The 10,585-nt window shown below is 45.4% G+C and overlaps 1 protein-coding gene across 1 annotated transcript in view; it reads left to right on the top strand.

Annotated features, from left to right (window-relative positions):
* The window catches only part of ARPC3 (actin related protein 2/3 complex, subunit 3, 21kDa), a 23,427-nt gene extending 13,323 nt beyond the window's left edge, over positions 1-10,104 (top strand). The window contains exons 4-7 of the mRNA XM_011997931.1: positions 1,906-1,974; positions 2,348-2,474; positions 2,829-2,920; positions 9,970-10,104. Of these exons, the coding sequence (XP_011853321.1) occupies positions 1,906-1,974; positions 2,348-2,474; positions 2,829-2,920; positions 9,970-10,104 (423 nt within the window). The remainder of the gene's footprint in view (positions 1-1,905; positions 1,975-2,347; positions 2,475-2,828; positions 2,921-9,969) is intronic.
* Positions 10,105-10,585: the final 481 nt, after the last annotated feature.

Here is a 10,585-nt window from a genome sequence, read left to right as displayed (position 1 = left end):
GGGAGAATGGCGTGAACCCGCGAGGCGGAGCTTGCAGTGAGCTGAGATCCGGACACTGCACTCCAGCCTGGGCCACAGAGCGAGACTCCAACTCAAAAAAAAAAAAAAAAACAGAAAAGAGACAGAGCTTCACTCTGTCACCAGGCTGGAGTGCAATGGCGTGATCTCGGCTCACTGCAACCCTCAACTCCCGGGTTCAAGCGGTTCTCCTGCCTCAGCCTCCCGAGTAGCTGGGATTACAGGCACACACCATCACGCCAAATACAAAATTTTTGTATTTTTTTAGTAGAGATAGGGTCTCACCATGTTGGTCAGGATGGTCTCGATCTCCTGAGCTCATGATCCACCCGCCTTGGCCTTACAAAGTGCTGGGATTACAGGCGTGGGCCACTGCACCCAGCCTTTTTTTTTTTTTATTTGAGACGGAGTCTTGCTCTGTTGCCCAGGCTGGAGTGCAGTGGTACAGTCTTGACTCATTGCAACCTCTGCCTCCTAGGTTCAAGCGATTCTCTGGCCTCAGCCTCCCTAGCAGCTGGAATTACAGGCGCACGCCACCATGCCTGGCTAATTTTTGTAGTTTTAGTAGAGACGGGGTTTCGCCATGTTGGCCAGGCTGGTCTCGAACTCCTGACCTCAAATGATCTGCCCACCTTGGCCTCCCAAAGTGCTGGGATTACAGGCATGAGCCACTGCCCTTGGCCTGGGGCCAGTTTTTTGACTATAAATTGTTTTTTTTTTTTTTAATTGTTTTTGAGACAGGTTCTCACTCTGTCACCCGGGCTGGAGTGCAGTGGCACCATCACAGCTCACTGCAACTTTGACCTCTTGGGTTTAGGTGATCCCCTCACCTCAGCCTCTGAGTAGCTGGGACTACAGGTGTGCGCCATCATGCCCAGCTACTTTTTGTATTTTTTGTAGAGATGGTGTTTGCCCAGGCTGGTCTCAAATTCCTGGGCTCAAGCAATCCACCCACCTCAGCCTCCCAAAGTGCTGGGATTACAGGTGTAAGCCACTGCACCTGGCCTAAATTTGTGTAAAATTTGACCCAAAGTCCATGCCACATTTGATCAACTTTCATTTGTCTTCTCCACATTTTCTTTTTGGTTAAGTCAAGACATTGACAATATGGAGTTCTTTGGGAGCAAGTCAAATGTGAAATAGTTGCTTCCTCTTTTAGAGTAATAAATATTTCTGTTCTCAGCAGAGACCCTGAAGTGAAAGGGTTTTTAAAGATTAGCCAACCATATGGAGCAGCTCAGGCTTTCCAGGCAGCCTTGTTACTTCTCCTTCCTACACAGTGAAGGGCTGTTGACACAGATCCTTGGGAACCCCGGGGCAAGGGGAGCCAAGAAAAACAAGAGAGAGCAGCCACTCAGACAAGCGTAGTGGCTCATGCCTGTAATCCCAGCACTTTGGGAGGCTGAGGTGGGCAGATCACTTGAGGTCAGAAGTTTGAGACCAACCTGGCCAACATGATGAAACCCCGTCTCTCCTAAAAATAGAAAAATTAGCCAGGCATGGTGGTGGGCACCTGTAATCCCAGCTACTTGGGAGGCTGAGGCAGGAAAATTGCTTGAACCTGGGAGGTGGAGGTTGCAGTGAGCCGAGATTGTGCCACTGCACTCCAGCCTGGGCAATAGAGCAAGACTCCGTCTCAAAAAAAACAAAACAAAACAAAAAAGAGCAGCCGCACAGCTCAGAGTGGGGCTTGTGCCTTCCTCCCAGGGACAAATGGAAAAGGAGACTGAGGAGACTGTGCGTTTGGAGAATGGGAGTTTTGATGTGATAGTGGCTGTCCTACCACTGCATCCAGTAGATAATCAGAAGACAAAGATGGAATTCATTCATTGCATATCATTGTTATGTTTTGATAACTGTTTTTAAGTCTTCTTTTTCTCCCTGTAGAATGAAGCTGATAGGACCTTGATATATATAACTCTCTATATTTCCGAATGTCTGAAGAAACTCCAAAAGGTAATTAAACTTGGATGATTATATATCAGGAAAACAAATTGCTGAGAGGCATTTACCCTCCCAGTCATCTGGGATTTGTTGAGACTTTAAAGACAAGTAGAAAATATTTCCTCTGACTTACAGCATGGACTTAAGAGAAAAATTTGAATTTAGTTCTCTGAACTTGTAGTATAATTGACTGACACAAAGATAAAAGTAGTGATGTTTTAAGCCTTTGCATATATTTTCTCAAGACAGAAATCTTGACAGAGAAATTCCTTTTAATCCCTTGGCTCAAGGGTTCTTAACCTGGGGTCCAAGGATGGAATTCTTTTCCCTGTAAAATGTGTGTGTGTGTGTGTATCTATATATACATTTTTTTTTTTTTTTTCAGTGCAATTCCAAAAGCCAAGGTGAGAAAGAAATGTATACATTGGGAATCACTAATTTTCCCATTCCTGGAGAGCCTGGTTTTCCACTTAACGCAATTTATGCCAAACCTGCAAACAAACAGGAAGATGGTAAGAACAGGTCTCTATCCTCTCTCTATGGCACAAGAAGATTTTCTCCATTTGACTTCCTACCACCCCTCCTTTTCTTGCCTTGATTCATATACAGATTGAGAGTGAAATCATAGGAAGTACATTATCTTATTAGTCACTCTCACAAACAATTCTTGGCAACAAGGATGACATGCAGAAAATCTTTTGAACAAAAACAAATGTAGTTATAAAACTCTTTGGACTGTCATTTCTATTTCATATCCTGTTAGAATGTATGAAAATGTATTACCACAGTGAGCATACAGACCTGCAACCAGTACATTTGGGATGTATTTGCAAATACAGTTTTTTAAAATTGTTCTGTTTTAGAAGTGATGAGAGCCTATTTACAACAGCTAAGGCAAGAGACTGGACTGAGACTTTGTGAGAAAGTTTTTGACCCTCAGAATGATAAACCTAGCAAGGTAAGACCCTCTTCTTGCCTGCTTAATTGGTAAATCACCTTTTATCCAATAGCCACCATTGAACACACTAAGGTCTTCCATTGCAAGAATATTTTTAATTTCTGCATTGCAGTGTTGCTTAACTTCCAGTATGTGTCTAGTATGTAATATGAGTTCACTGAATCACACTAAATAATGAATTGCAGGCCGGGCACAGTGGCTCACGCCTGTAATCCCAACACTTTGGGAGGACGAGGCAGTGGATCACTTGAGGTCAGGAGTTCGAGACTACCTGGCCAACATGGTGAAACCCCATCTCTTTTAAAAATATAAAAAATTAGCTAGGCATGATGGCGCACTCCTGTCATCCCAGCTACTCGGGAGGCTGAGACGAGAGTCGCTTGAACCCAGGAAGTGGAGGTTGCAGTGAGCCAAGATCATGCCATTGCACTCCAGCCTGAATGACAGAGTGAGACTTTGTCTAAAAAGAGTTTATGGCCAGGCAAAAAGAGTTTATGGCCAGGCGCGGTGGCTCACGCCTGTAATCCCAGCACTTTGGGAGGCCGAGGCAGGCGGATCACGAGGTCAGGAGATCAAGACCATCCTGGCTAACACGGTGAAATCCCGTCTCTACTAAAAGTACAAAAAAACTAGCCGGGCGAGGTGGCGGGCGCCTGTAGTCCCAGCTACTCGGGAGGCTGAGGCAGGAGAATGGCGTAAACATGGGAGGCGGAGCTTGCAGTGAACTGAGATCCGGCCACTGCACTCCCGCCTGGGTGACAGAGTGAGACTCCGTCTCAAAAAAATAAAAGTATTTGCATTTCGGTTTTACGAGTGAATATATTGTTTTAATATATGAGTTAAATGCTCTTGAGCATCTGTTTAAAGACTTGAATTACAGGCTAGCTAAATACCACAGTTCACATAGCCAAAGGTACGGATATGTGAAAACCTACTCCATAGATAAACAGAAGGACAGTCCTGAAACCAAAAGAGTGGTGGTGGTCGGTTGTGAGGGTTTTTTTTTTTGTTTAATTAAAATTTGTTTATTTGTTTTTGAAACAGGGTATCACTGTTGCCCAGGCTAGAGTACAATGGCCCACTGCAGACTTGACCTCTTGGGCTCAAACAGTCTTCTCACCTCAGCCTCCCCAGTAGCTGGGACTACAGGCACACATCACCAGGCCTAGCTTATTTTGTATTTTTTGTGGAGACGGGGTATCTTGTTTTTTTGGTTTTTGTTTTTTTGTTTTGAGACAGAGTCTCTCTGTGTCCCAGGCTGGAGTGCAGTGGTACAATCTTGGCTCACTGGAACCTCCGCCTTTCAGGTTCAAGCTATTCTCCTGCCTCAGCCTCCTGAGTAACTGGGATTACAGGCTTGTGCCACCACGCCTGGCTAATTTTGTACTTTTAGTAGAGAGGAGGCTTCACCATATTGGCCAGGCTGGTCTTAAACTCCTGACCTCAAGTGATCCACCCACCTGAGCCTCCCAAAGTCCTGGGATTACAGGTGTGAGTCACAACGCCCAGCGAGACAAGGTTTTGCTGTGTTGTCCAGGCTGGTCTCAAACTCCTGGACTCAAGTGATCCACCCACCTCAGCCTCCCAAACACTGGGATTACAGGCATGAGCCACTGCACCTCTCCTAAATTAAAATTCTTAACCCAGAATCAGAGTTTCCGTGTTTGGGTTGGAGCTTCTGCCACAGGAGTTACAGACATGTCAGAAAGGAGAGAAAGCCACCCTGATTCATTTCAAGATTACAGGTTTGGGGCCAGGCCTGGTGGCGAGAGGTCTAGGCTGCAGTGAGCCATGATCGCACCACTGCACTCCAGACTGGGCGACAGAGTTAAGACCCTGTCTCAAAAAAGAAAAAAAAAATCGTTTTAAACATATCACCACATTGGCCAGGCTGGTCTTGAACTTCTGACCTTAAGTGATCCGCCTGCCTTGGCCTCCCAAAGTGCTGGCATTAAGTGTGAGCCACTACACCCGGCCAAATATATGTGTGTATATATATACATGTACATATATATATTTTGTTTGTTTTTGTTTTTGAGACGGAGTCTCACTCTGTCTCCCAGGCTAGAGTGCAGTGGCGCGATTTCGGCTCACTGCAAGCTTCGGCTCACTGCAAGCTCCGCCTCCCAGGTTCACGCCATTCTCCTGCCTCAGTCTCCTGAGTAGCTGGGACTACAGGCGCCCGCCACCGCACCCGGCTAATTTTTTTGTATTTTTAGTAGAGACGGGGTTTCACCGTGTTAGCCAGGATGGTCTCGATCTCCTGACCTCGTGATCTGCCCGCCTCGGCCTCCCAAAGTGCTGGGATTACAGGTGTAAGCCACCGCGCCCGGACCATTTTTCTTTTTTTAAATTGTGGAACCATCATCATAGAAAACGAGCTTACTTTGGGCCCTGTTCCCAGTTCCATTACTGCCAGCAGGGGGCGCACGGGCCACAGGCGCCGGAAATAGCTTCTGGACCATTTCCCTTTGGGACTTTATCGTGGCAGGTGTTTTCTTTTGTTATATTTTGTTTTTTAATATATGCAAGAGGACAATTTCCAAAGGATTTATTATAAATTATACATGAATATAGTCTGAATTTTTTTTTTTTTTTTTTTTAAATAAAGGCTTGCTGTGTCACCCAGGCTGGAGTGCAGTGGTGCAATCTCAGCTCATTGCCACCTACGCCTCCTAGGTTCAAGCGATTCTCCTGCCTCCGCCTCCCAAGTAGCTGGAATTACAGGCGTGCGCCACGATGCTCGGCTAATTTGTGGATTTTTAGTGGAGACAGCGTTACACCATGTTGGCCAGGCTAGTCTGAAACTTCTGACCTCAGGTGATCCACCCGCCTCAGCCTCCCAAAGTGCTAGGATTACAGGCGTGAGCCACCACGCCCAGCCTAATAGTATGAACTTTAAAATACAGCTTTAATCAAGATGTAATGCTGACATTAAAAACAATTATAATGTATGACTTTTTAGACAAAGTAATTTAATAATAGCTCTGATTTTGATTTTTATTTATTTTCTTCCCCTTCTTTTTTTTTTTTTTTTTTGAGATGGAGTCTCACTATGTCTCCAAGGCTGGAGTACAGTGGCACCATCTCGGCTCACTGCAAGCTCCGCCTCCCGGGTTCATGCCATTCTCCTGCCTCAGCCTCCCGAATAACTGGGACTACAGGCGCCCGCCACCACGCCCGGCTAATTTTTTGTATTTTTAGTAGAGACGGGGTTTCAACGTGTTAGCCAGGATGGTTTCGATCTCCTGACCTTGTGATCCGCCCGCCTCAGCCTCCCGAAATGCTGGGATTACAGGGGTAAACCACCGTGCCTGGCCTTTTTTTTTTTTTTTTTAAATAAAGATGGGGTCTCACCATGTCACCATGTTGCCCATACTGATCTCAAACTCCTGGGCTCAAGTGATCCTCCTGCCTCAGCCTCCCAAAGTCCTAGGACTACAGGCGTGAGCCACTGCTCCCAGCTTCCAGATTTTATTATTTTTGATCAAGCAACTCAACTTCATATTGTTGAATGCTGGCAAAACATACACACACACACACTGAAAATAGTTCGGCCATCTCTCAATAGGGAATTGCATAACTAAATTATGGTCCATCCATAAAATTAAATATGGTTCAGTCATTAATAATAGGTTCTATCTATCCTGTCATGGTAAGATATCTTAGGATACATTATTGAGTTTTAAAGTTGAAGACGACCGGGCAAGGGTGGCTCACACCTGTAATCCCAGCACTTTGGGAAGCCAAGCCTCACGAGGTCAGGAGTTCAAGACCAGTCTGGCCAACATAGTGAAACCCCATCTCTACTAAAAATACAAAAAATTAGCTGGACGCGGTGGCAGACACCTGTAATCCCAGCTATTTGGGAGACTGAGGCAAGAGAAACTCTTGGACCTAGGAGGTGGAGGTTGCAGTGAGCTGAGATCAAGCCACTGTACTCCAGCCTGGGTGACAGAGACAGACTGTCTCAAAAAAAAGTTGAAGACAATATTACTGTATGATCCCATACAATGTTTATTTCACTGTATGTACTCCTGGGAAAAGTAGGAGCATGTACAGCAAACTTTAAAATGAATATCTTGGGGCAGGAGAAAGTATAAGACTTGTGCATTCAGAGTAGTATATATCTGTAATTCAGTAAGATATGTGTTCTCTTGATAACCAGGAGGAAAAACACTACTTAAAAAAAAAAAGATTGGCCGGACGCAGTGCCTCACGCCTGTAATCCCAACACCTTAGGAGGCTGAGGTGGATGGATCACGAGTTCAGGAGATTGAGACCATCCTGGTCAAAATGGTGAAACCCTGTCTCTAATAAAAATTCAAAAATTAGCTGTGTGTGGTGGCACATGCCTGTAATCCCAGCTGCTCGGGAGGCTGAGGCACGGGAATCACTTCAACCCAGGAGGTGGAGGTTGCAGTGAGCTGAGATCGAGCCACTGCACTCCAGCCTGGGTGACAGAGACTCTGTCTCAAAAAAAAAAAAAAGTTGAAGACAGTATTATAGTATGATCCCAATACAATGTTTGTTTCATTGTATGTACTCCTGGAAAAACTAGGAGCATGTACAGCAAACTTAACAATGAATATCTTGGGGCAGGAGAGAGTGCAAGACTTGTGCATTCAGAGTAGAATATATCTATAATTCAGTAAGATATGTGTTCTCTTAATAACCAGGAGGAAAAAACTACTTACAAAAAAAAGATTGGCCGGATGTGGTGGCTCATGCCTGTAATCCCAACACCTTGGGAGGCTGAGGCGGGTAGATCACAGGGTCAGGAGATCAAGACCATCCTGGCCAACATCGTGAAACTCATCTCTAATAAAAATACAAAAATTAGCTGGGTGTGGTGGCGCATGCCTGTAATCCCAGCTATTCAGGGGGCTGAGGCACAAGAATTGCTTGAACCCAGGAGGCGGAGGTTGCAGTGAGCCAAGATCGCACCACTGCACTACAACCTGGCGACAGAGCAAGACTCTATCACTAAAAAAAAAAAAAAAAGATTGATAGAAAATCAAATCTTGACCAAGCGCAGTAATCCCAGCACTTTGGGAGGCTGAGGCAGGTGGATCACTTGAGGTCAGGAATTCGAAACCAGCCTGGCCAACATAGTGAAACCCCATCTCTACTAAAAATAGAAAAATTAGCCAGGCATGGTGGTGCACACCTATAATCCCAGCTACTCGGGAGGCTGAGACAGAAGAATCACTTGAACCCAGAAGGCAGAGGTTACAACGAGCCAAGATTGCCCCACTGCACTCCAGCCTGAGCAACAGAGGGAGACTCCATCTCAAAAAAAGAAAAAAAAAAGAAAAGAAAATCAAATATTTTATAAAATAACGTTAGCCCAAAACTGTGTGAGGATGATGGTCATCTTGTACTTCCTTAAGCACCCTGTTTACATTCATCATTGCCATGTGCCACTAGTTACTGTCATATGTGTAGAAAGATTACAGTACATGGAAATACATGAACAAGATCTATGTGATTTGATTTGACATTTTTCTTTTTCTCAAAAGTATTAGTACTGAAGACCTTCATAAAAAGTTTGGCACTATGTCCAGAAAGGGACATAATACTATTCCACCAAAAGCCATTTGGTTTGTTTCCTCCTTCATTTTTGTTTATAGATGTTTGGAAGACCATGCCATTAGGAGAGTGTAATTTTAGGGCCACATCTGCTCTGTGTTGATGTTGAGATAAATCATCCATCATGATTTTCCACTTCGCTTCAACTCTGCAGCTCCAGTTTACAGGTGATCTGGCAGTGTGCAAAGCACTTTACAGTTTTAAATCCTATTTAACCTTTACAAAAAAAACTTTTGTGGGCCAGGTGCTCTGGCTCACACCTGTAATCCTAGCACTTTGGGAAGCTGAGGTGGGTGGATCACTTCAGGTCAGGAGTTTGAGACCAGTCTGGCCAATATCGTGAAACCCTGTCTCTACTAAAAATACAAAAATTAGAGTTCGGCACTGTGGCTCACACCTGTAATCCAGCACTTTGGGAGGCCAAGGTGGGCAGATCACCTGAGGTCAGGAGTTCAAGACCAGCCTAGCCAACATGGTGAAACCCTGTCTCTACTAAAAATAGAAAAATTAGCTGGGCATTGTGGCAGGTGCCTGTAATCCCAGCTACTCGGGAGGCTGAGGCAGGAGAATCACTTGAACCCGGGAGGTGGAGTTTGCAGTGAGCCGAGATTGCGCCACTGCACTCCAGCCTCGGTGATAGCGAGACTCCATTTCAAAAAATAAAAATAAAAGGCCAGGAGCAGTGGCTCACACCTGTAATCCCCGCACTTTGGGAGGCCGAGGCAGTCGGATCACGAGGTCAGGAGTTAGAGATCAGCCTGGCCAATATGGTGAAACCCCGCCTCCACTAAAAATATGAAAACTAGCTGGGTGTGGTGGCGGGCTCCTGTAATCCCAGCTACTCAGGAGGCTGAGGCAGGAGAATTGCTTGAACCCAGGAGGCGGAGGTTGCAGTGAGCTGAGATCATGCCATTGCGTTCCAGCCTGACTGACAAGAGCAAGACTCCGTCTCAAAAAATAAAATAAAATAAATAAAAATTTAAAAATTATAAAATTAAATACAATTAAAAATTAGCTGGGTGTGATGGCATACACCTGTAATCCCAGCTACTCGGGAAGCTGAGACAGGAGAATTGTTTGAACCTGGGGCGCGGAGGTTGCAGTGAGCTGAGATCTCACCACTGCACTCCAGCCTGGGTGACAGAGGAAGTCTCCATCTCAAACAAACAAAAAAACACCTTTGTGGCAGATGCAAGTTTATCCCCTTTTCCAGATGAAGAAGGCGAGGCTACAGAAATTAACTTTTTGAAACTCACCCACCTGGAAGTTGGCTAAATTAAACCCAAATCTGTCAGAATCCAGAGCTGGCCCACACAGCCAAAAGGTGGTCACTTTGAAACAGTGTAATTTTCAGTAACGCATTCATGCAACAGTATCAGTAGATTGCTCTGTTGGGTGCACTATGCCAGTTATTGAAAGGATGCACAAGAGATGTCAGTGTGGTCTCTGCTCTCTAGGAGCATAATGGTCTGATGGGAAATGTGTGTAACAAGATATATATGAAGAAATACTGCAAGGTTCACATGACGCCCAGTTCGGTAGAAGCCCAGAGAAAAAGAGGCTTTGTTGAAGTTCAGTTGGAGAAGATTTAGCAAAGGTGGCTCTCAAACCAACTGAGCTCTGAAGTGAGCCAAACTGGGCAGACTAGATCCAAAAATGGTATACTGGGCCTGGGTAAATGGTGTGGTCAAGCCTGGCATGAAGGCAGCCTTAGGGTGTAGAATATGATGGGGAGGATGCTGCCCCAGCAGGAGGGAATGCCTCACATTTTTGAAAGCCAGGGTCAGACTAGAACTTGAAACTTTATCCTGTCAACAGGGCAAAGGACATGACAGATTCTCCATGTTGGCACTTTTCTGCTTTTCCCACCATTCTGAGAACCATTAGCCTGAGCAATTGTCACTTTTTTTCTTTCCAAGCTATTCCACAGTTTCTGCACTCAACTCTCGTGGGCTTTTAAAAAACAGCCTTGTTGGCCAGGCGCGGTGGCTCACGCCTGTAATCCCAGCACTTTGGGAGGCCGAGGCGGGCGGATCACCTGAGGTCGGGAGTTCGAGACCAGCCTGACCAACA

This window comes from Mandrillus leucophaeus, unplaced genomic scaffold (genome assembly GCF_000951045.1).
Source record: "Mandrillus leucophaeus isolate KB7577 unplaced genomic scaffold, Mleu.le_1.0 Scaffold55, whole genome shotgun sequence".
In the NCBI taxonomy this organism is placed as follows: domain Eukaryota; kingdom Metazoa; phylum Chordata; class Mammalia; order Primates; family Cercopithecidae; genus Mandrillus; species Mandrillus leucophaeus.
Note: the sequence above shows the minus strand (reverse complement) of the source record. Positions and strands in the feature narration are given on the sequence as shown.